This window comes from Saccopteryx bilineata, chromosome 5, assembly GCF_036850765.1.
Source record: "Saccopteryx bilineata isolate mSacBil1 chromosome 5, mSacBil1_pri_phased_curated, whole genome shotgun sequence".
Taxonomy (NCBI): domain Eukaryota; kingdom Metazoa; phylum Chordata; class Mammalia; order Chiroptera; family Emballonuridae; genus Saccopteryx; species Saccopteryx bilineata.
Window position 1 is genome coordinate 17,448,380 of NC_089494.1, and position 23,423 is coordinate 17,471,802.

General features: G+C 58.0%; 3 protein-coding genes across 11 annotated transcripts in view; all 3 read right to left on the bottom strand.

Annotated features, from left to right (window-relative positions):
* Positions 1-3,180: 3,180 nt before the first annotated feature.
* Positions 3,181-10,300, bottom strand: GMPPA (GDP-mannose pyrophosphorylase A). 3 transcript variants are annotated; one of them, XM_066281108.1, is made up of 13 exons: positions 10,222-10,300; positions 9,339-9,399; positions 9,145-9,242; positions 7,900-8,003; positions 7,476-7,662; positions 7,087-7,146; positions 5,856-5,986; positions 4,708-4,842; positions 4,502-4,599; positions 4,289-4,335; positions 4,005-4,097; positions 3,734-3,902; positions 3,181-3,443 (listed from the first exon to the last, which is right to left on the bottom strand). In XM_066281108.1, the coding sequence occupies exons 2-13, from the start codon at positions 9,376-9,378 to the stop codon at positions 3,343-3,345; spliced, it is 1,263 nt and encodes a 420-aa protein (XP_066137205.1). In that variant the 5' UTR covers positions 9,379-9,399; positions 10,222-10,300; the 3' UTR covers positions 3,181-3,342. The 3 variants fall into 3 exon arrangements, with proteins under 3 accessions (XP_066137205.1, XP_066137204.1, XP_066137206.1); XM_066281107.1 differs by having other exon boundaries at positions 10,085-10,282; XM_066281109.1 differs by lacking the exon at positions 9,339-9,399 and having other exon boundaries at positions 10,085-10,283.
* Positions 10,301-10,866: 566 nt separating this feature from the next.
* Positions 10,867-13,070, bottom strand: SPEGNB (SPEG neighbor). The gene is made up of 5 exons (XM_066280836.1): positions 12,938-13,070; positions 12,678-12,808; positions 12,038-12,345; positions 11,272-11,413; positions 10,867-11,082 (listed from the first exon to the last, which is right to left on the bottom strand). The coding sequence occupies exons 2-5, from the start codon at positions 12,806-12,808 to the stop codon at positions 10,944-10,946; spliced, it is 720 nt and encodes a 239-aa protein (XP_066136933.1). The 5' UTR covers positions 12,938-13,070; the 3' UTR covers positions 10,867-10,943.
* Positions 13,071-15,223: 2,153 nt separating this feature from the next.
* Positions 15,224-23,423, bottom strand: part of SPEG (striated muscle enriched protein kinase) — a 57,585-nt gene continuing 49,385 nt past the window's right edge. For 6 of the 7 annotated variants that reach the window (XM_066233582.1, XM_066233589.1, XM_066233583.1 and 3 more), the window contains 10 exons: positions 20,864-20,980; positions 20,567-20,734; positions 20,333-20,455; positions 20,002-20,169; positions 19,256-19,871; positions 18,588-18,827; positions 18,281-18,504; positions 16,990-17,065; positions 16,616-16,765; positions 15,224-16,263 (listed from right to left, as the gene is read on the bottom strand). In XM_066233582.1, coding sequence (XP_066089679.1) covers positions 16,071-16,263; positions 16,616-16,765; positions 16,990-17,065; positions 18,281-18,504; positions 18,588-18,827; positions 19,256-19,871; positions 20,002-20,169; positions 20,333-20,455; positions 20,567-20,734; positions 20,864-20,980 — 2,075 coding nt within the window. In that variant the 3' untranslated portion in view covers positions 15,224-16,070. Of the gene's footprint in view, positions 16,264-16,615; positions 16,766-16,989; positions 17,066-17,117; positions 17,205-18,280; positions 18,505-18,587; positions 18,828-19,255; positions 19,872-20,001; positions 20,170-20,332; positions 20,456-20,566; positions 20,735-20,863; positions 20,981-23,423 lie in introns of those variants that run through there. The other variant, XM_066233585.1, reaches the window with a different exon arrangement.

Sequence of the window (23,423 nt, forward strand, 5' to 3'; positions counted from 1 at the left end):
TAGATAAGGCTGCACAGCAGCAGCAGGGATTAAAGCTCTGGGGGGCGGGGGCGAGGGCGCAAGGAAGGAGGGTGGGGAGGCAGAGAGGAGGGTTGAGGGCAAGGCATCGGGACCCAGGAGCTGAGTGGGAGAAAGACAGTGCCAAACGGGCAGGATTTAGTCAGGAGCCAAGAGGTGATCACAGTCTAGGAGAGAGGGAGCTCATCTCTTCTGCGGAGAGCGGGGGGGGGGGGGGGGGGGGGTGTCTCCCTACTCTTGGCAAGCCCCCACACCCTGCACATGTCAAGGGTAGCAGAGCTAAGTGGGGCGGGTGCATTGCTGAGGGTAGGGTGCTGTAGATTGTTGGGTGGCAGAGGCCAGCCCAGGGAGCCGCCGACCTCCTGGCAAGAGAGTGAGGGCACCCAGCGCCTCCTTGAGGCGGTCGACGAAACCCAGGGTCCCAGAGAACAATGATAGGGTACCCACCCAGCCCGCCCGCCCTGGTAACAGAGACCCCATCACGCTCAGTGTTTCAGTGGTGGGGGAGTTCTCTGTGTGGAGGAGTGGGCAGGTGGTGGCTCCTCTACGCTCACGCCTCAGATTGGAAGCCTCTTCCTATCCCCAGCCCTCCTGTGCTCCAAGCCACCCAGAAAGGTGCGCTTGGGGTGGGTGAGGCCCCTCCTCCTTCCAGATGAGAGCCTAGGGCAGTTCGGAAGTGGCTCTGGTGACAGAGGGGAGCCTGGAGGGAAGGAAGGGGAGGAGTAGCAGGGGAGGGGGGGGAGAGCGAGGGTGGTGGGTGGGGCACAGTAATTGCGTGTTTGTCAGTTCTGTCTCCACACGCCAGGGAGCCTGTGTAGAGGTGGGTGTAGCTTCGCCTCCAGGAGTGTCTGATGGCAGAGGTGTCACTGTGTCTCTCAGGGGTCTGGGCTCTCCTTGGCCCCCGCTCCCTTTGTGTTTTGGGGATCCTGGCTCTGGGCACACCCAGCTGCGCTTGGTGCTGATGCGGCAGATGTGGCGGGGGCCCCAGCTGTGCCTGCTTCCCGGAGAGGGGGAGGGGGCTGCAATCTGCTCCCCCAATAATGGCTGCTAAGTACTGGGGGGAAGGGATGAAGATGGCGGTGGGGCTGGGGCCCAGGGCCACCCCACCAAAGGAGCAGGAAGGAGATGAGGGCCCTGTCCCCGCCCCACTCTGTCCTGGCCAGCCTCCTGGCAATCTGTGTTCTTGGCTTGGCCTCTCCCCCTCGTTGGCTCCTGAAACCCATCCAAATCTCTCTTCACACTCAGTCCCTGTCCCTAGCTCTCCTCCCCAGTCGCCCCATCCAGCTTGATGCCAGGGACCTGCCCCCCTCCCGGGCCCCCCGCTTGCTCCCCCTCTCTGATTTTACAGAATCATCTTTTTATGGAAACCAAAAGAAGCACTAATGGCAGGAACGCAACCCTCCCCCGCATCCCTCCACTTCCCACCCCGGTTCCCTCAGTTCTCCCTTCTCAACCCCTCGGGGGGCCAGCACTCTCCTACCCCTGTGAGGGACCACAGGGTCCTGGAAGTGACAGGAGGGGGAGGCTTCCTGCTCCCACATCCTGGACCCTGAGTGGTGTCCCCAGAGACAGCGGGGCACGAAGACCTCTCTCCTGAGTCCCCCCTCTGCCCAAGCACAGACACCCAAGAGTGACTCCATCAGCCTGGGGGGCCTGTGACATGGACCTCAGCTTCACTAGCCCCCTTCCACTTCAAACACTGACCCTTTCCCCTTTCGGTGCCTTTCCCCACCACATCCCCACCCCCACTGGGCCTAGGAGGGGGTCCCGGGGGGGGGGGCAGGGCCTGACACAGACTTATTGGATTTCACGGTGTTTCACTGAGAAAATAATTAAATTATCATATTTATGATGGAGCTGCCATGGCCTCTGCCAACCACTCGGAACAGAAGGGTCAGGGCTGGGGGGAGGGAAGGGAAGGGACCCAGCCCCTGGCCCACCCCTCCCAGCCCCTTCCTCGGGGACGTGACCCCAGGCTCAGAGTAGGCATCTGCAGCCTCCTCCCAACCCAGCATATTTGATGGAAGGTCTGGGCTGGAGGCAGGAATCTGAGGAAACAGGACCCTTCCTCAGGTTAGAGGTCAGGACTGCTGAAGCCCTGGGCCACTTCACAGGCCGGAAGGCCTGGGAGGTCACATCCCACCCACTCCTCATGTCACCCTCAGCCTGGCTCCCAAACAAGCTCATCCTCCTAACAGCCTGGCCACGGAGCTGTGAAATCCTGGGCTCTGTCCCAGAGCCTGGTGCTGATACCAGGGCCCAGCACCCTGCTGCCTGCCACCCCTGCCTGCTGCCAGGACCCCCTCCTCCCTCCCACCCACGCCCTGCCCCCCTATTCTCCTCGGGTAATTAGATTCCTCTCAATTAGCAGATTACGATCATTACCAGCTCATCTGGCAACTAAGCTCCGCACCCACAGCTGGGGAAAGGGGGGAACCAAGAGGGGCATGTGGGGGTCATGGGCAAGCGCGAGCAAGGCTGGCTCTCTCCGGGGCTTCCGGAATGTGAAGTGGGGACTGGGACCTCCCGAGGGGCAGAGCCAGGGGGTGGGAGGCGGCCAGGCATCCTCCCCTCCCCGAACAGCACTGCCTGTTGTGATTACCGAAGGCACCAGCTAGGCCCCCCACAGCCTCCGGGGGAGAGAAGGTAGACACCACGCCTCCGGTAGGCGAGGGAGACACTCCCACCCCGCCAAGAGCTGGGCTGGAGCAGATGCGCCTGGCAAAGCAGAACACGGGCCACGGCTCCGGCTCGGCCCCAACTGAGGACGGGGGTGCCTGGTGACCTGACCTCGGGCCTGTGGCTCCCAGTCCCTGCTGCCCGACCCCGCGGCCCGTCTGAAACCCTCTCCCTGTCCCTTTGATAGCCCTCCACGCCGAGGCCTGAGCCAGGCCCGGCGAAGAGGAGCAGGGAGGCGGGCGGCAGGAAGCAGGGTAGGGGTGGAGGTGGGCCCGGCAGGCAGGCTGGGAGCCTAGAGGGCCTTTCTCCAAAGCGGCGCTGAGGCTGAGGCAGTGGGAGGGGGAGACCAGGCCCAGGCTCCAGATTCATTATTCATGAGCCCGCAGCAACGACTCCAATTTAAATGCTAATGTGGGGGGGCCTGACTCAGCTGCCCCCTCCCGCCCCCACCCCAGTCCAGGCACAAGCCGAGTCTGTGCTGGCTCCAAGGTTCACGGGGTTTATTAGGGAGTGCAGAGGGGGGCCGGGAGTCCTCCGCCCACCCACGTTGCCCAGGGTGTGTGCAGATTCTGCCTGGCTTCCCTAGGTCCATTCTGGACAGAGGCTGGCGGGTAGGAGTTGTGGGTGGGGCTCTGGCAGCCCCCTTCAGAGGATGATCTGGTTGGTAAAGCTTCTGCTCAGCTCCTTGTGTGGCAGAACAATCGAGTTCAGGATGAGCACCTCAGCAGGGATCCGGACACGGCAGCCTGCAGCATGGACGAGGGCACCAGGAGGAGGCCATGGGGAGGGGAGGCCAGGGACAAGGAGCTGGGACCCCTGCCATCCAGAGGGATCCCTCCCTGCCCATCTGTGCTCTGGCCCCATGCCCCCAGTGACTCACACAGCGCCTGGCACACGCAGGTTCTTGGTAAATGTTTGCTGAAGGAAAACACACACACACACACACACACACACACACACACGCACAAACCCTCCCCACAGAGCCCACCTCTCACCCGTGGGTGTTTCTCACAGCCCAGCCCCTGGGCAGCCATACCCAGGATGGTGATGGCAGGCAGCAGTTTCCCGTCCTTGAAGAGGCTCTCACTGTCCATGTGGGCCCGGGGGTCGTTGGGGTTGGGGTCATTGGGGGTACCCTCCACACGAGCCCAGCGCCCCACGGTGCTTCCCCAGCCCACAATGCTGTGCAGAACACACGTGTGCTCCTGCCAAACAGGACATTGTGAGCTGAGGGGGCCCGTGAGAGCCACCCCTGCCCCCCAGCCTCTGAGGGCGCCAGGCCCTGCTGCACGGGCTGCGGTACCCACCTGCAGCGTGGCTCCATGGAGGACAATGCTCTCTCGGAGCCGCACACCCTCGCCCACGGTCACCCCCTCTCCAATGGAAACGTTGGGGCCCAGCTGCAGAGAAGAATGTATACCCTAAGCCCTGGACGGGCTTGGTGGACCCCAAATCCAACCTCCTCAGTGGGGAAGGAACCTACTTGAGGTCATATGACAGGCTGCGACAAAGCCAAGACTGTCCTCTGAGCTCAGGGGACATCCGCCCCGCCCCACCCACCTTCCTTTCCCTGGGCGGGGCCGCGGCTTACCACAGCTGACGCAGCCACCTTAGCGGTCGGGTGGATGTAAACGTTTCCTAGAAGCAGAAGAGAGGACCTGGGGACAAATACCCCAAACCATCTCTGGTTCAGGGAGGGAAGGGATTGAGATTTCACCTGTACATCTGAGGTCAAGAGTTACAGCTCTGGGGGCAGAGGGTCTGGGATGGAGTCAGAGGTTAGGAATTGGGGCAGAGTGGGTACCTCGAATCCATGGCCCCCCTGGACTGTGCCTGGCCAGGCGTTCTGGGTGAGTGAGCTGGTACTGTCCCAGATAGAGGCGGGAGGCATAGAGGGCTGAGCTGGAAGCCACAAAGGAGAACAGGGGCTCAGGGGCCGGCAGGGCTGTGCCCGCCATCCTGAGGTCTCAAGAAGACCCCCACCCACCCCATTAGAGGCCTCTCCCATACCCTGCAGACTTGATCTGGCTCCAGATGCCATCAGTGAGGTGCACGTAGATCTGGCCCTGCCCAGCCAGGGCTGAGAACACATCCTGCTCCAGGCGGATGGTGCCTGCCCCCCGCCACAGGCCTGAGGAATCCTCCCTGGCAGAGGGGATGAGATGCTCGCATCAGTTCCCCAACCGAGCCCAACTAGATGGCCAACAGTGTTTCAGGGAGGGGAATCGGAGGGAACCCCACCACCTCGCAAGGTCTGGTCCGATCTGCAAAAAAAGGCTTACGTCCCAGGAAGTTCTCCCACCATTTATGTACTCTTCCAGGTGGGCGGTTACCTCCGGGGGACCCCAGGCATACACCTGCTGCCTGTCCTGCCCCGTGTCCAGAAGGAGTTCGACCAGATTGACTTCCCCGAATTATCCCGTTCTCCTCCCATCCACACCTCGGAACCCCAGCTCCGGTCCCTCTTTCTCACTGGGATGGAATGAAACACAGACAGACTCACCCCACAGGAAGGCAGCTGGTGAGGGCAGAGACAGTCACAGAAAGAGGGAGAGAGAGATGGTGGAGATGCCAGTTCAGCAAAAACAGAGAGACCAGGAGAGATGGAGAGAGAAGCAGAAATATGGGTGGGGTGAGCAGCGGCTGAGTGAAGAGGCGTGAGGGGGAATGAAGGCAGGGAGCTCTAAAAGGGACCAGTGCCCCAGCTGAGGAGGACCACCCGGAGATCGTGGCTTGTGGAGAGCAGGGCTCCCTTTGGGGTGCTATGTTCCAAAGGGAGCCTCCTCAGCCTGAGAGAGTGTGTGTGCGTGCGCCCGTGCGTAAGCTCGCAGATGCGCACATGCGCCTGCACCCGAGCGTGTGTGCGCCCAAGTGTGTGTGTCACCGTCTGTTCTGAAAGACATCTCTGGGACACTCAGGGCTTGAGAGAAATGGACCAGAAGGGGAGTGGGCAGGTGGTGACAGAAGAGGGACTGGAATGAATAAGGAAGAGGGACAGAATGAGGTTAGAAGGGGAGGGAGCGGAGAGGCTCTGCTGGAGATGACAAGTGGAAGGGAAAGGGAGGAGGAAGGTGAGCAGGTTGAGATGAAGCCAGCGAAGCCTGGGGGTGCTGTGACTTGGGGTATCTGCGGTCACAGGGCCATGGGGTCTGCCTCACAGTTGTCCATCCTGCTGATTACGCTGGAAGACGTCCCGAAGGGGCTTCAGGGCTTCCGGGGTAAAGAGGTAGATGCCGCAGTTGATGATGTCACTAACAAACGTGCTGGGCTTCTCCACATAGTGTAGGACCTGGGGACAGAGCAGGCTGGGGTTAACAGAGGAGGGGCCATGGCCACCATCTCCTAAGACCCTCTAAACCTCCAGGTCTTCCCTGTTGCCATGGGGGCCTTCCTAAAATGCAGCACGCATCTTGTCACTGTCCTTCAACTTCACCTTCAAGATAAGTCCAAACTGCTGCCTTCTCCCTCCGGGTCCCCCCCACCACCCCGCGCTCCCTGAACACAGCCCCTTGAGTTGCATGCCGGGGCTTTTTGAAATGCCCTTAACCAACTCTTCATCCGGAAAACAGGGCTTTCAAAAACGCAGCTGACATCGTCACTCCCTCTCTAAATACACCCGTCTGCCTGGAGTGAGCTTCTCAGCTCTGAGCACTCCTATAGTCTGGCCACACCTCGCCCATAGTGGCACTTGTGTCATTTGCAATGGTTGGTTTTTGACTGTCTCTTCCACCAGACTGAGAGCTCCTGAGAGGCAGGAATTCTGTCTTTCTGGCTCTGTTTCTCTCACACCTAGCTAGTGACTAACACAAAACTTTACGTGAACGTTGTGTATACACACACACGTGCGTGCACATCTATGTTCATATGTATTTTTAATACTAAAGCTTGAACAAATATAAGGGGTGTGGGAAAGTGAGCTAGGCTCCTGACAGGGAGTGTCACAGACGGGGACAGCGATCCCCATCCCCCCTCCCTAATTCTGGGGTCACTATGCTGTCTCCTGCCTCTGCACCTCTGCACATACCATCGCCTCTACCTGCAATGCCTTGCTGTCTCCGTCATGTTGACAAATTTAACGCAGCTCAGACCTCACCTCCTCCGGGGAACCTTCCCCACCCTCACCCAGGGAGGCCAGGGTAGGCTACCTTTTGTACTGCCATAGTACCCTGTGCATATATATGTCTATTGGAGCACCCCACCCATGACATTTCTCTGTTACCCCTTCACCAGTCTTCCCCAAAGGGATAGAAGAGGAACAACCAAGGGTGTGCCCCACATGTTTGACAAGACTGCGGCCTGCCCCACTGCATCCCAGCATTCTCAGGGGGCTGAGGGCTGGGAGAATGATAACACAGAATCGGCACCCGCCAGCCTCCTCCCTGCTCTTACCTCATGCGTCTGTGGGTTCTCGACGATGCAGCCGTAGCTGAGGGATTGTGTCCTGTTTGCCTAGGACAGACACACGAGGCAGTGGCCTACCTGCACCAGGGCAGCGGGGTCTGTTTTCTCTCTCCTGCTCTCCCGCCCCTGCAGCACCTGGCACGCAACTCCAACTCCGCTACTGACAAGTCTTCAGCTGGGGTGAACACTGTCAGCTGCCCTCCCCCTCCCCTACTTCCGAGCAGCCCAAAAGCTCAGGGGCTCTCTGCACCACCACCTCCACTACTGCGGGGGTTTCTAGCACCTCTCCCTCCTCATGCCCCTTCCCATTCCAACTCCCTGAGCTGGCCCTGCCTGCCCAACACCTTGACACCTTCCAGCCCTCCAGGGCCCCTCACCGTGGTGCCCAGCAGCAAGAAAGGGTGAGGCTGGTGTCGGTGGGCAGCCAACATGGTGCTCAAAGGAAAGTCAGAGCAAACGTCAGCGTTGAGCACGAAGAAGGCCTCAGGGCCCCCAGCCAGGATCTGATCCCGGAAATGGTAGAGGCCACCTCCTGTGCCCAGAGGGGCAAATTCCTGCAGGTACCTGTCCCCAGGGACCCCAAAGCCAGCTCAGTGAGATCAGAGGAGACAGATACCCAAGGCCAACCCAGAAACAATATACACAGGGATTGAAGAATGCCCAGATAAGAAAGACCTTAGTGTGTGAGGGTGATGTTACAGCTGCTGGCTCAACCCACTCCTGAGAACTCAGACAGAGAACTCAGACGCCTCGGGCACTGCTCCCCAACCCCCGGGCAGCACATGCACACAAACATCTGACCTGACTGGAAGATTAAACTCTTGCTGGGCAGTTTCTAGGAACCGGGTAAGTGGCTCATCAGGTTGGTAGAAGCCAATGAGCAGAATCTCCTGCATCCCAGGGACCTGAGGACAAGGGAAGAGGTTGAGAGAAAAATAATATCTGATAGGATGGACAATGGGAGGGAGAGAAATCCCTGGTGCTGACCCCAAATCCAGAAAGCAGTTTCAGTCTCAGCTGTGGCCCTGAGCAATCATTTTACCATGCTGGCCTGATTTCTCTGGACAATGAAGAAGGTAGAAAGTCTCAGTCACTGATCTTTTAATCTTCTATTATACTATTTATTTCCCCTACTCTGAAGTGGGGCTCACCCTAGGAAAGATCTGGCCTACCAAGCTGCATTAAAGGATAATCCATTCATTTCTCCCGTATTTATAATCTATCAATCCGAGCTTGAGATCAGCTTGAGGTAAGGATACCATTTAACAAGTGCCTACATTGTACTAGTTATTTAAAAACATCACCTCTAAGCTTTGCCACCCCACAAAGTGGGATTGAGAAATGCCCAAATAAGTGACCCCATAGTGACCCCAGAATTAGGGAGGGGGAGCATAGCAAGGCAGGTGGAGGAGGATGGGGATCTGTCCCCATCTGTGACACTCCCTGTCAGGAGCCTAGCTCACTTTCCCACGCCCTTTATATTTGTTCAAGCTCTAGTATTAAAAATACATATGAACATAGACATGTGTGTGTATATACATACACACAACATTCATGTAAAGTTTTGTTTTAGCACAAAGTGGGTCGACTCACTCCCACTTTACAAATAAAGAAACTAAGGCTGAGAAAGTGTGAGAAATTTGCTCAATTTCTTTTAGCAAGCAGAGACTGGACTCAAATCAAAACCCCATCAGTGCCAACAACAAAAGCAATAAAGAAATTAGCTCCACAGTGAGCGAGGGTAGTATGATTCCGTGTTTTGTGATCACCAAGGTTTCCCATGCTACAGCTTTAAATATAGGAGTGAAATCTGAGCAAGAAGAGGCCAGATGAGAAACTAGATTAGGAGAAGACAGCAGGACAGCTGCACTGCACACTCTGGGGAGGCAAAGGCGGGGGGGGGGGTATTCACATTGTCATTTGTAAACGGCAGTACCCAGAGTTACGTCTGGTGGGAAGAGGGCATGCTTGGAAAAGGGGGAAATACGGCATAAAGGAGATGCTGGGAAAGTGAGTGAGGTGGGACAGGGAAGACTGGGGGGTTACCTGGGCACAGGCCTCAATGTGGTGCTGGATCATAGGAACCCCTGCCACTGGAAACAGGGGTTTGGGCACCTCAAAAGACAAAGGCCTGAAGCGAGTCCCTGAAAGAGAAGAGAAGCACATTTCAGTTTTCTGCCTCCACCTGCCCTCACCCCACCAATCATCCAGCCCAAGCTTCTCCCCTATCCCCTGCTCACCCTTTTGAGGGCCTCCAATCAGGATCACAGCTTTAAGCATGATGGCTGTTGCTACATAAACCTCAAATCCCAACAAAGAAGTTAGACTTAGATCTCACACCCTAAACTAGGAATCCCACTCACACCCCAAACAAACCCTAAAGCCAAAATAGCAACACTGGGCCCTCTCTCTCCCAAGATGTAAATCCAAAATTCAATATAGTCCCTCCCTGGGCACAACACCTCACAAATGTCACACATCTCAAATCTGAACCCAATTTCATTAGGCCTTTAAACCCCAGGGTGATTCCTCCCAAATTCTGAAATTCACACCCTGTAATTTAATCTCTAGCAGACTTCCCTCTGGCCACACCCCAAACCTTAAAAAACCCAAACCCCAAACCACTGATTCCCAAATTGGGTCCATCTTTACTCTATTAAGCCCTGCATCCCAATAATGAACCCTGATATTGAACCTCAAATCCTGAGTGGGCCCCAAATATTTAACTACAGTCTTAACAGTGAATTTCAAGTATTAAACTAACACTGATCGACAAATCGAAACCCTAGCATAAAACCTTTATATGCTGAGTATAAATTAAGCTCTAGGCGAGGAACCCTGAATCAAACGACAGGTTCCCCTGGCATCCCAAACACAGTATACCAATCCCCTGAGTCCCAACACTGACGACAAGTGCTGAATCTTGGGATTCGGAGAACTGATTGCTGACCCTCTGAACCTCACAAACTGTATAATAAACCCTAACCTTGCGTATCCAGGGGTCTGGGGACTAGCACAGCACCCAACGTTTGCAGAGCCAGCAGGACCTCCGAGCTGCCCTCCGTCTGGGGGCCGTCTCCTGCCCTCTACCCCTTTCTCCACCCCTCCATCAGATCCTTTTACCACGACTAGTCCTCTTTATCTCAGCTCTGCCGCCCGCTATTGCTTGCTCCTTCCGCACACGTGGCTTCTCGCAACTCGCGAGAGCTTCGCAGAGTCTGCCGGGAATTGTAGTTCCTAAATCCTTGCTCCTTTTCTAACTGAGACGAGAGGTGGAACTTGTGCGAGAACATGGGGGCGTGGCCAAAAGGTTGAGGGGGCGGGTCCTAGTGAAATAAAGGGTGGGGCTTAAGAAGCAGAGACTGGAACCCAGATTTAGGACCATGAACTGTCTGGGAATGGTCCTTGGGGTAGCAGCTAAAGTAGAGAACTAGGTCACAGGGAGAAGCGAGGCTGGAGACGAGAGAGGGTATGGCCTCCGCGCAAACGCCCCACGGGAGGGTGAGGCTTGATGTATATACAAAGAGAGAGAAGACGAAGTCATTGACGCCTCTAACCCTCCCGCTGGGAGCGAAGGAGCTTCCTACCAGGATAGAAGCCGTCTCAGACTTACTGTCAGTAAAATAAGGCACTGGACCCGGCATTCTCCAGTCTTCCCGCTAACCTCAACATTCTATTACTTAGGTGTGCGGACCCAGAATAAATGTGCGTGCGGGTGCCGGGGAGTGGAAATGGCGACTCAAAAGAAGAGAATGGGCGCGGAGGGTCAGAGAGAGCAGTTTTATTAAGCAAGATGGAGGGGGCTAGTTGGTGCCACCTAACCGCGAAGGGTTCAAGGGTCCCTTTCAGGCCACGTCCACGCGAGCGAAGCTCTGGTCCATGCCCAGGCTGTTCTCCACATACACCTCGTATTTGCCACTGTCCCCGGGTGCAGCCCTGCGGATGGTCAGCGTTGTGGTGGTGCTGCCTATCTCGAAGTACACCCTGCAGGGGAAGGGGCAGAGGGCGGGGCCGCAGGTCATTTAATGCGCTCCCAGGGCCGGGCTCCACAGCCAGCTCAGTTCCACACCTCCTAGTTCCCCGCCCTTGTCCCACTCCCGCGGGCTTTCTGGGCCCCATCCGGCCCAGGCCTCAGCGCCAGGCCCTGCCCTTGCAGCAGGTCCCCGCCCTCGCCTGTCGTCCTCCTCGATGTCCTTCCCGTCCTTGGTCCAGCCCACATCGGGAGCAGGCTCGCCCATGATCTCCGCGGTCAGCGTCACCGTGGCGCCTTTGCGAGCTTTAGTGTTATCCGGTCCCTTTTGAATTTTCGCAGGGACTAGAGGGAGGAAGGGAACGCGACACAGTGAGAGGCCTACAGGCGAAGTGGAACATCACCTTCCCAGCTAATACCCGGCCGTAATTACGAGATAGATTCAAACTCTCAGTGTGACCTTGGGCAAGTCTTGAGCCTCTCTGGGGCTTCAGCAACTCAGCTGTTAAACAAGACTAATCCCTGCCGTTCCTATTTTTAGGGTTGAATGAAGAAGTAGAAAAGATAGTATGGGTGAAAGCCCAGGAATGTTCACTCATCTCGGGGTACCTTGGAGACAGCTCTGGGTAACGGAAATTGCCCCGGGTTGGGAGCCAGAAGTCCAGGGCTCTCTCTCTTAACCCCGACTCTGCCTCTGGATCGCTGTGACCTTGGGGCCCTGAAGTCGAGTGACTGAAACCCCTAGTGGGCTTCTTAGTACGGAAGGGACGGGATCCCGAGGTAGGCAAGGAGTCCTCAGTCCGCCCGGCGCCCTGCTCTGTGCCTCAGGCTGCGATGGGGGCTAGGCTGGTCACATCCCCATCCGGACTCAGCTAGGCCCAGCGATAAAACGTGCTGCTGAGCCCGGCTGCGGACGCCCGCGAGGTGGCGCTGCTCTGAGCAGTGGCATTGGACCCGGGGCGCTGGTACCTTCCACGAAGATGCGCGCCGAGTCGGAGCACTGGCCGAAGGGGTTGGTCACGTTGATGCTGTACTGTCCCAAGTCCGCCAGTTCGCCGTCGCGCACCACTAACGCGACCACGTCGGGGTCCTCGAAGATGTAGCGATACTTGGGCCCGTCGCGCAGCTCCTTGCCGTCCTTGCTCCAGCGGATGAACGGGTCCGGGAAAGCCGAGATGCGGCAGGTCAGCTTGGCCGCGCTCCCCTCGATCAGCACCACGTCCTTCAGCGGCTCCAGCACCCGCGGCGGCCCGTTCTCCCGCAGCTCCTTCCGGGACCTACCCGCGGGCAAGGGCAGGGTCCAGAGCTCCAGGACACTGTTCCCACCGCCTGCAGTCCTGTCCGCCAGCAAACCGTGCGGCCCCACTAAACCCTTAAACACAGGGGCTTGGGGAGGGATGGGGCGCTCCTGAATCGTTACCCTTAGATCACATTAATAAAGTGATTTACTCTGGTTGGCCACTCTTCCACATCTCAGGAACTGCTCTCCCCTGAGTCCGGTAACCCTAGAGGTCCCGAGCACTGTGCTCAAGTCCCGCCCTAACCCTAGGCGGGGGATTTCTGCAGCTCCGGTTCCCTTCCATAAGAGGGCTCCAGGGCTCGCCCTCACCTGTGACCCCGGTAAGAGGCCTGGATGCGAATGGCCGCTTTCTGGACCTGGGGGTCATTGATATCCAGGGTACATCCCGGAGGAGGAGGGGCCGCAGCCGCCGGTTTTTTGGCGGGAGCTGCCTTGGACATCTGGGGGGTGGAAAACAGACAGAGGGGTCGAAGCTGATACAGAGACTGCGACCTTCCATCCCTGCCCTTCGGATTCAGAATATCCCCGGGACAGGAGTGTGTCCGACTGGTCGGAGGGTCGGAACTCACCGTGTGGGTGGGGGGCGTCAACTTGGGACTCGAGCCGATTAGCGGGGCAGCAGGCGGACAGAACCCCTCCGGATGGTACAGCAGGAGCACGGGCAGGTGCTCAGCCCTGGGCCCTGGTTTTATACATCGTTCCCCTCCTTGCCTTGTTTGGCGTGGTTGCCCCAAGCCCCCCGGGACCCCAGCCCCCGCCCCCTGACCCAAGAAGGCTCCTTATTTAGCCCGAGGATGCCTGGGATGCTGGCTCAGCCGCTGCGACAGGCCCAGGGTGGGGCTGGGGGGGAAACTCGAGCGGCTCTGGGGTGCACCGCGCGTCAGCGCCTGGACAGCTGGGCAGCTGGACGTGGCCCCGTCTCCTCCCCAAGGCAGGGGGTGTCGATCCCACACCCGCGAGGACCAGACGAGGCCCCAAGTGGACCGGAGATTCAGCTCTCTGCCGGGACTTGACACTCAGGTCAGTCTCTGGACAATGGAACAATGGGACCTTCCTGGGACACCATAAGTTAAAGGGTGCGAGTGTTTGGGGCTGGGGGGTGTCCCTGAATGAAGACCGAGTAGCGGCGGACTCAACTATCCATCCAGCCAATTATAAGAGGGCCACGTGGCCGTCAGGACCAATCCGGAAGCGCCTTACAGCCCCGCCCAGAGTCTACGGCTGTCGTTTCCACACTGTGCCCCCTGGCGGTAAACCTAGAGAGGACCATCAAGATTTTTGAGAACAGCATCCCTTCCGGGATAGCACCCCTATCTCCCCTATGTCTGTCCTGCGTGTGACTTAGTTGGGTCCCGCTGGGCTGCATTGTCCCTGGAGATAGGCATTAATACTGACTCAGCAACTTCAGGTTGGTCCAAGTCCGTTGGGGGCCAAGCTGATGCATAGGGGCATCAGCCGTCGGGGATAAAGGGGTTAGGTGAGTTCCTCTATGGCAGGCCTGGAGTCGTCTGTCCAGGCCAGGTAGACCATTGCTTCCATTCACTGTAACTGCCCACACAGGTATGGAGATCTATCCGCTTTTGATGAGAGTAATTTTGACACAGCTCTGCTGTCATAAATTACCTTTGCTCCTCTGGGTTTGGAATAAGTAGTTCACATGCCATTTCCAATGGAGATGGTAAGAAAGCTCAAGATCAGAATTGGAACGGGAGAGGAATTTTACCATTTATCAAGATATGAGTTCAGGCACCTCAGTTTTATATGAAAACACTTGTGAGTAGGGGATTACAGATTCTCACAGGCAAACTGTATATCTTCATCACTAAAATGACAGGTGAGCAAGGCATCTCTCTGGTCCTTTCCAGCTGCTCTACCATCCTATTATTTTATGATGATAGGTATTGCCTCTTCCCTAAGGTCCTGAGAAACCGGAGAAGCTGGGTTAGGCTGGGCTGAGCAGAGCACCGTTTGGGCTCCAGTCAAGAGGCCCTCAACCTCGATCAGCAACGCAGCAGCACCAGCTCTCTGCCCATGGTGGAGGCTTTATTCTTGTCACTTTGTCAAGAACAGAGTTTTCAGGGGGTAAGGGAGAGAGGACAACAGTCCCTTTGTAGCTGAGGAGAACCAGCTCCCCCCTTTCCCCACCTCAGGGCAAGGCAGTTCAATTCTAGAACCCAGTGGCCACTCTGGTACTGCAGCTAGTCAAGGCGCCTTCACATGCACCACACCCCCTAGCTTGCCATGGGGATCAGAAGGTCCAGGCTGGGTGTCCCTGGGGCCTAGGAAAAGGCTCATCTGTGGCATCATCACAGCAGACACCCTGCCAGAGAACTTGCAGCTGCTTTGTGCAGCTGGTGCCCTGACTGTGCTCTATAACACTGAGGAGAGCATGGGGCCTGGGCCCGTCTGGGTCCTCTCTACAGCTCTTCATACCACCTGCTCTCACGGAGTTATCATGAGATAACCAACAGCGTCATTGGTAATGACCAGGGACGGTCATTGGTAATGAGCCAGGTCTGAGGTGTGGGCCGGCCCATTTCAGAACCTAGCACCCTCCAAGGCGTGATGCTGGAACACGTGAGAAAAGGTGGGGCCATGAGAGTCTGGTTAGGGGGAAGGGTTCAGTGGTCCTGCCAGGATTCCAGAAACTTCAGAGGAAGAAACAGACTGAAGTCTCTCCTCCAGGAATAAGGGAGAGGTAAAGGGCCTGGAGGGTCAGGGAGGGAGGAGGAAGGTCCGAAGGGCTTAGCTGGTGTATCTGGGCTCTCACTGGCCCAGAGAAGGCTGGAATACTCCCATCCCACCATCATGCATGCCCAGCCATCTCTCCCCATAGATCGCACGTAGGTCCTGCTGCTTGCTGTTTTTATTTCCCTTGTGACAGACAGACAGCTGCACAGACAGCTAGATGGCTGGGGGTGGGGGGATGGTCAGGACAACATGAGCAATAAGGATTGGATGGAAAGGAAACTGCATAAAAGTCAATAAATAAATAAATATGAATGGGAGGAAGGGTGAAGGCCATGGAGGGACAGTGGGGACATCCTTGGGTCAGCAGAACCCAGAGCTGCATCCACTGGGGCAACGGGAGAGCACCGGCTTGAGTGACCACTGCCTACTGCCTTCTGCCTCTAGCCCTCCACACTCCCTCCAGGATGCTGGCAGCTGGCCCACCCCACCCCTACCTGAGTCCTGTCTCCTCCCCAGCCTCGCTGCCCTCTCACATGCTGCCTCTGGCACCCTGACACCGTCTCAACGTCCTGTCCCTACTTTGCTGACATTCACTCTCAGCCCACAGCCTTGACACTCTGGGCTCCTCCCTTTTCCACCTCTCTAGCCTCTCACACCCCTTGGTTGGTTCTCCCTCAAATGCACTGTCCTCCACCTCCAGAACCTTCTTAGAGTCTCCCATCCCTTTCTCTCACTTCCCTATTCTGTTCTTGCCTCTCTTCCTGCTCCCAACTCCACCCAGCCCGGCCAATAAGTCTCCAGCTCTGGCTCTGGCCTGGTGGCATTGGCCAAAGCCCAGGGCCTCTGTCCCCGCAGGTCCATGAGGTAATAGCCCGGCTGGATATTGCTGCTGCTGGTGGTGGTGGTGTCCGAAGCCCTGAGCTCACCCGGCTCAGCGTGGGCCCTGGAATGTCCCGCGGCATCAGTGGGAGCCCCGAGTGGAAGCCCGGAGCCAGGCTGTGGTCCGAGCCGCTAGGGGCCGCCGGGATAGGAGCGGAGCAGCACCTTGTGACGGGTGGCAGCTTCGGCCCTGCGACGCCGCTGCTCACTCAGGAACTCCTTGAGCCGGTTGGTGGTGAAGGTGAGCGTCTGGCGCCGCAGCTTCATCAGATAGGCGTCCTGCAGCCACGGATGGGCCAGGCAGTCCTGCAGGGAGGGCCGGCTCCTGCCAGGCCCGGCCGGGGACAGTGAGCCTGGTGGGAGGCCTGGAGCACACGAGGCTCAGTCCTCCCCTAGGATCTGAGTCCCGACCCAGGATTCACTCCTAGTGAGTGCTCTGGGCGACTCTGGGGCTCAGTTTCCCAATCTCTGGAACAGGGACAGTGACTCTGCTTATGTCACAGGGCGGTTATAGATTTAAAATGGTGAGTAGTACAACCATTTAGGAGAAGTAGTAACAACAATGTATTGTGGGGGGCAGGGGAGGAGTTGGGGAATCGTAGGCATGGGCGGGGCCAGGGCAGTCCAACCCAGGGACAGGTCATGCTGGGTGGCTGGCAGGTGTGGGGTCTACTTACCAGGGATGTACTGAGAGGACCTTTCTCAAGAAGAGGGTGGCGCTTTGGGAGGTGTTGGGGTACAACTGGAAGGCATCAAAGCGGCCCCCCACAATACGAGCCTCAGTTTCCTGGGGGTCTGGCTCATAAAATGGGGAACGTCCACTGAGCCTGTGGTAGAGACAGTTCAGTTGTCACGTGAACAGAGGGTCAACTCACAGGTCCTGGCAGACATTGGAGTGGGGGTTCTAAAAGGCACAGCACTCAGGGACAGGGCTACCGGCACCTGGGCTGACACGCGTGGGTGTGTGCACGCATGTGTGCACATTCATGTGCGCTGGGGAGGTGGGGGAGGGGAGAGGGTGTAAGCAGAGGGTGGGTCCTGGGGCACTCACATGATGTAAGTGAGCACACCCATTCCCCAGATGTCAGTGGCAGCGCCGATGGGGTCTCCCTTCACCATCTCAGGAGCTGACAGGAGACAGAGGTCAAGCTGAACCAGTTTCCTGGCAGCAGGGAATCAGGAAGAGGCTGGGGAGGCCCCTGGCAGCTTGCAGAGCAGGACAACGTCCAGGTCACCAGACCATGGGTCTGACCAGAGCAGCGGGCCCTGGTGACAGGAGGCAGGATGGGAGTGGGGGTGGATGGGCTCTGGGGGCCTTGTGGGACATCTGAGGAATCCACCCAGGCACTGAATGGTGGGGATCACCTGAACTGCGAGCTGAGGGTCACCGGCTCCCTCAGATCAGCTGCGAGGCAGGGTGCCCATTCACAGCGAATGTGGCCAGCACAAGGAGTATGAGCCTCTGAAATCGGCCTGGCTGACTCCAAGCCCAGGCCTGCCCCTTCTAGCTATAGGATCCTGAGCAATGTGCTAAGCCTGTCTGGCTCTCCATTTCCTCATCTGTAAAGAGTGGCTTTCAGGGCCCTGGCCGGTTGGCTCAGTGGTGGAGCGTCAGCCTGGCGTGCGGGAGACCTGAGTTCGATTCCTGGCCGGGGCACACAGGAGAAGCACCCATCTGCTTCTCCACCCCTCCCCCTCTCCTTCCTCTCTGTCTCTCTCTTCCCCTCCCGCAGCCAAGGCTCCATTGGAGCAAGGATGGCCCGGGCGCTGAGGAAGGCTCTGTGGCCTCTGCCTCAGGTGCTAGAATGGCTCTGGATGCAGCAGAGCAACACCCCAGATGGGCAGAGCATCGCCCCCTGGTGGGCATGCCGGGTGGATCCCGGTTGGGTGCATGCGGGAGTCTAACTGCCTCCCCGTTTCCAGCTTTGGAAAAATGCAAAAAAAAAAAAGAGTGGCTTTCAGAACAACTCTAAGGAACAGAGATAATGAACATAAAGTCTTTAGCAGATAGCTAAATGGTAGCTGATTTTCCTTATTTACATAAGTAAATAATTGATTCTCCAATCTTTCCAGCTTTATCAAACCCTGGCTTGACCATTTAAAACTACCTAATATGGGACAAATAACCTCACTATGCCTCTGTTTCCTATCCGAAAAACGGGGGCAATGTTATGCCCATCTCTAAGGCTATTGTGAAGATAAACTGGAAAAAGAAAACATGGAAAGGTCTTTGTTCATTGCTTGCATAGCGTAAGCACTGATAAACGGCCTGCATATGGGTGACATGGGGGGAGCGCTGGCTGCTGCCCCAACCCCCAACCTTGGTTGCCATGGTGACTCACCCATGAACTCCAGTGTGCCTGTGCGGTGGCCAAGGGGCCGCAGGGCCTGAGGGTTGTAGGGCTGGGCACTGCCGAAGTCCACGATCTTGAGGGCGTTGTCGGGGGCCAGCAGCAGGTTGTCCGGCTTGATGTCCAGGTGCAGCACGTGGCAGCCGTGGAGGTAGTCCAGGCCTTGGAGCAGCTGTACCACATAGGTGGCCACATCATCCTCTGAATATCGGAACCTAGAGGGCCCGAGGGAGGCAGGTGAGGTCCCAGCCCTACCGTCTCCACGGCTGGTTCCTGCCCCTTCGGGACGCCCACCCACCTGTCGCTGAGCCCACAGAGGAGCTCCCGGTTGCCGCAGCTCTCGGCGATGAGCACGAGGTAACGTGGGGTGATGTAGGCTTCGTGCAGGGACATGAGCCGCTCGTGGTGCAGCGTCCGCAGCACTTCGTACTCCTGCAGGACTCGCTGCTTGCCCTCGGCTGCGTAGGGCACGATCTTGGCCACAAACGTCCGCCCGGTGGCATTCTCCCGGCAGGCACGCACTACACCAAAGCGGCCCCTGTTGTGTTGAGGGGACACCACAGGCTCAGAGGAGAGAGGAAACCATCACCACTGTGAAGGCCAAGGGGCTGAGGTGGGGGGAACAGAGACCCAAGTGTGGGCTCTGGAGTTTAATCCTAGAAATCTGGGTTCGAGTCCCAGCTCTGCGCCTGAGTGGCTCTGTACTTCAGTTTTCCCATCTGTGCAATGGGTGATGATAATACTGTACCGGCTCCCTCTCCAAGTTATGAAGATTAAATGAGATACTACGGACACAGAGCTTAGCCCAGAGAAGATGTGGACTCAGTAGTGCTGAGGACCCAGCTCTCAGCACCCTCCCCACTCGGGATGGGCAGTTTGGTCTTTTCTCTGAACCCTGTAGCCCTACACCCCACCCCACCCCCACCCCCGCGCTCTGTCTTCCACCCCTTCCCCGGCCCCGCTTGCCTGGCCTTCTCCTCCAGGAAGGTGTAGGGTTTCTGAGGGGGGCCCTGTCGAAGAGCCGTGTGCTCCAGCCCCGGAGAGCTGGAGCGACCACCTACAGGGGAGCCGACCGTCTCCTTGGCTGGACTGAGGGTCCGAACAGGTACCTTAGTGGACTGAGGAGGGGGCTCAGGGGCTGGGGGCTCAGGGGCTGGTGGTGCAGACACAAAGGAGGTCACCATATACAGGGGAGTAGAGGAAGACGCTGGTTTAACCTCTTGTGGAGTGGAGGTTGGGGCTGAGGTCCCAGTGTCAGGGACAGAAGACTTGGGCTCACTTGAGGTGACCTGGACACTGGGTGGGGCGGGCACTGCTTGCCGGGCAACCTGCAGGCCTCTGTGCTTTCGCGGGGGGGTTTGGGGAGGTGGACCCACAGCCTTGAGTGAGGACAAGGCCTGGCTGGGGAGAGTTGGGGGAGACGAGGCGCTGGGGGCAGCTGACTGGGGGCTGGGGGGCCCAGGAGCTGCCCTGGGCGGCGGGGATGGGGCGAGTGAGGTAGGAGAGTCCGGAGGCGGGGCCCTGGCTGGCCCTGAGGTAACAGGGGCATCTTGGCGAGCAGCAGGTAGCACGGCTGAGGGCTCTTAAGAGGAAACAAGGAAAATCATCACTGTTGTGCCCCTGGCAGCAAAACCACGGTGCTCTAAGAAGGGGGTGGGTCCCGGGCTTAGGGTCCTCGTCCTTCTCTGCCTCCCCCACCCCGTCGCACTGACCTTGCACGCCCCTGACGAAGACTCTCTCAGAAGGGCTGCTGAAAGGCCCCTGTCCAGCACGGTTGGCACAGGCCACACGGAACCTCACACTCACGCCAGTCGGTAGGTGGGTCACATTGTAGTAACAGTCGGGGATGCCTGAGCTCACCGGGTGCCAGGAAGACTCCCCTGCAGGCACCACGGGGGCGGGGCTGAGGCCACAGAAGGGGTGGCCCAAACTCCCAGTGCTAGGGAGGGGAACTGTGCCTGGGGAGGCATCTGTCTCCCCGGCTTCTCCGCCTTCCACCTGCCACCCCTTCCCGCCGTGAGACGAGCCCGTGCGGTCCCTCACCATCCACCCGCCGCTCCAGCGTGTACGTGCAGGGTGCCTGGCTGTCTCCTGGCTTCCACAGAACCAGCGCCGTGTCCCGGTATGTCTGTGGTACCTCAGGAGGAGCTAGCTTCCCTGGGACGCCTGGCAAGAGGAGAGAAGCCCAGTGAGCCTCCAGGTTCCAGCTTAGAGCCCAGCTAGCCCTGCCCCAACATCTCCCCATCAACGGCCTCCCTGGTCCCGCCCCAGGCTCACGGGCCACGGCCACGGTACAGGAACTGGTGACGCTGCCGAGGACATTAGAAGCTGAGCACTCATAGAGCCCAGCGTGCCGCCTGCCCACCCGAGGGATGCTCAGCAGCTGCCGCCCGTCTTTGCAGGACACGATGGTCACTGAGGACTCGGAGCGCAGGGACTGCTTGTCTGGGGACAGAGAGGAGCAAGAGGGGCCGCTGAGTGGGGCGGCACATGTGATCCTCCAGGACTCCTTGGTCGCCACCCCCCCCCAAACATCGCCAAACCTTGGGGCCACTTGCAGAGGAGTGGCCTTACCTTTTACCCAGGAGATGCGGGGTGCAGGGCAGGCTGCCGGCAGGCAGAGCAGAGTGGCGGCCTCTCCCTCCAGCAGCACCTGGTCCTTGAGTTTGATATGGAAGACTGGGGGGAAGTCTGGAGCGAGAGCGGACAGCAGAGAGCCATGGCTTACTTACTGCTGAGGGAGGGCAGGACGCGTGTGACAGGTGCGGAGCGGAGTGGAAGCTGGCCTCCTCCCAGTCAGATGGGAAGAGTAGAGCCCTGCGCCACACCTCTGAGAATTTCCTCTGCAGGGAGCTCCCCTCTTCCCAGGCCCTCGCTGTGTGTAGAATCATCTTTTCCTTTCACTGACTACTGAAGATGCATGGCGGGGACCTCGTATGTTTGCAAATCGCTCAGAGTGGGTCTGGCACTAGGTTTGAGTGCTCTATAGGCATTTGTTAAATAAAATAAAATCAAGTAAATATTGAAACACTGTACTGGTTAAGAACTGGCAATACTCACTCCCACTGGGGCACCACAGGGCAAGTGAGAGAAGCTGTCCTGAGCTGAGAATCCTGGGGTTGAATGCAATGTGCAATCAAAATATGCAGTCTCAAAGGATCTGCAGGCAATGCAAACTGTGCGCAGAGCCGGAGACTGTGCCAGCTTCCTCCCTAGGGGCCGGGGCTACAGTCCTAGACCTTCTAATACTCCTTCAGGTCAGCCGAGTGCTGAGAGCTTCTGAAGGGGCAACACACAGTATCTGCATGACCTCGGACCACGCCCTGTCTCAACTGAGGAAAAGAAATAACACCGAGATCACCAGCTTGTTGCAAGAATTACAAAGAGCATATAAAGTACTTAGCATGTGTCTAAGATAAAATAAAGTGCTCATAAATGTTGGCTCTTACTATTGTTATGATTATTAGCTCATGAATAGCCCAGTAGAGAGCCAGGCACAGACCTCCAGCGAAAAGGCTGTTTAGGGAAAGTTGGCTTCCTAGGTGACCGGTGAATGGGCCACGGCCAGGATGCAGATGGGCCAAGGGTTCCACTCCAGTGCGCTGGCCTGTGGCTCCTCAGGGCCATGAGGACTTGCATTCCTGCTCCTTGGCATGTGTCTTTAGAAATATCCCAATGGTCCTGGCCACCGGGGTGGTGGTGGTGGTGGTGGATTTTTTTCATGTGGGCAGAGAAAGCTGAGGGATAGATGCCCCTGGGAGCCCCAGCTGCTGCTTGTCTAAAGGACCAGGAGGGCATGGCGGTGGGGTGGTCAGCTGGGCAGGAGAGGAATGCTCAGCAGGAGTGGAGGGTCAGGATGGCAGTGTGCCCGTGCCCGCCCTTCCCACTGTGCCCATGTTCCCCAAGGAGGGGTCCCACGCTGAAGCTCCAATAGCATAAAGTGAACATAGTTGAATCAGTGGCTGCCTCCAGACCAAGTGGGGGTGCTGGGGAGGGGGCAGGGAGAGGAAGGCCAGGAGAAGAGGTGAAAGGTGACCCTGGCCTAGCTCTGCCAGTTCTACCTCCATCCCCCCAGGGCCTAGCCCTAATTGGTCAGTGGACGTGGGGCAGCCTTCTTCTGCAGGGCGGGGGGGAGAGGATGAGGTAAGGGGAGACTGCCTCAGCAGGAAATCAGCTGCACAAGCAAAACGGACCTGGGAGGGAGGCCCCGGTGGGAAGGGATCAGCTGTCCCCAGGCCTCTCTGCTGCTGCTGTGTGTGTGTGTGTGTGTGTGTGTGTGAGAGAGAGAGAGAGAGAGAGAGAGATTCCCTCTCCTCCACCCCTGGCCCCACCAGCTGGCCTCCCTCCCCTCTCTTCCCTCACTACAGCCCCCACTGCCCACTGCCGTTGAGACAGGGTCCCCAGCTCCCCTGGCCAAGACCAAACTCATCACCTCAAGCCCAGCTGAGGCACAGCTGGAGCAGTTCTGAGACATCTCATCAGGAAACCGGGCGAACAGAACTGGTGAGGGCTAAAGGCCCAGCACACAGCCTGGCTCCGTGGGCCTGCCCCTTCCTGCATGCTGCCCTGGGGAATGGCCTCCCAAGCCTGAGCCTCCATGTATAGTCCTTGAATAATGCCCGCTTCTCAGGTGAAGGACAGGGTGACCCCAGGTGGGCATGACTTGCCTCCCTGCCGCCCAGGACATATGGGCAGAGAAACTGGCCAGGGCCTAGCCTATCCGATGTTCCCCTCCCCCACCCCCTGCAGTCGGGTATTCCAGACCGCGCAGAAATGGGGGCAAGGCCAGACTCCGAGCCTCTAGGCTGGGAGAGGAAAGACGGTCTTGGCGTGCATTCAGACATGCACACATTGCACCGGGGCTTTGCGGGCAAAGGGGCCCTACCCTGGCCTCCTTCAGAACTAGGTGTCGTGCAGTTATAGGGCCCTTTCCAGGCTCTCCCACGAGGTAGAACGCTAGCCAGAGAACTGCACTAATACGTGTCCTGAAGCCGCTTCTGGGGCCTGGCTGCACAGGGTCACGCAGTCCAGTTCTCTAGCTGCTGCACTTACTACCAGCTCTGTGCCTTCCACAAGCTACTTAGCTTGGCGGAGCCTACTTCCTCGCCTGTAAATCAGGGGCACGATACAAATA

Bases quoted from the DNA above. Each gene is read 5' to 3' on its own strand.
- SPEGNB (XM_066280836.1), bottom strand. From the start codon at position 12,808: ATGTCCAAGGCAGCTCCCGCCAAAAAACCGGCGGCTGCGGCCCCTCCT. The intron at 11,414-12,037 runs GTACCAGCGCCC...TCCTCCCTCTAG, and splicing joins GGCGCGCATCTTCGTGGAAG to TCCCTGCGAAAATTCAAAAG. The intron at 11,083-11,271 runs GCGAGGGCGGGG...CTTCCCCTGCAG, and splicing joins GACATCGAGGAGGACGACAG to GGTGTACTTCGAGATAGGCA.
- GMPPA (XM_066281108.1), bottom strand. From the start codon at position 9,378: ATGCTTAAAGCTGTGATCCTGATTGGAGGCCCTCAAAAGG. The intron at 4,336-4,501 runs GTACCCACTCTG...TTCTGCTTCTAG, and splicing joins AGGGGGGCCATGGATTCGAG to GAAACGTTTACATCCACCCG. The intron at 4,098-4,288 runs GTAAGCCGCGGC...TCTTCTCTGCAG, and splicing joins AGGTGGCTGCGTCAGCTGTG to CTGGGCCCCAACGTTTCCAT.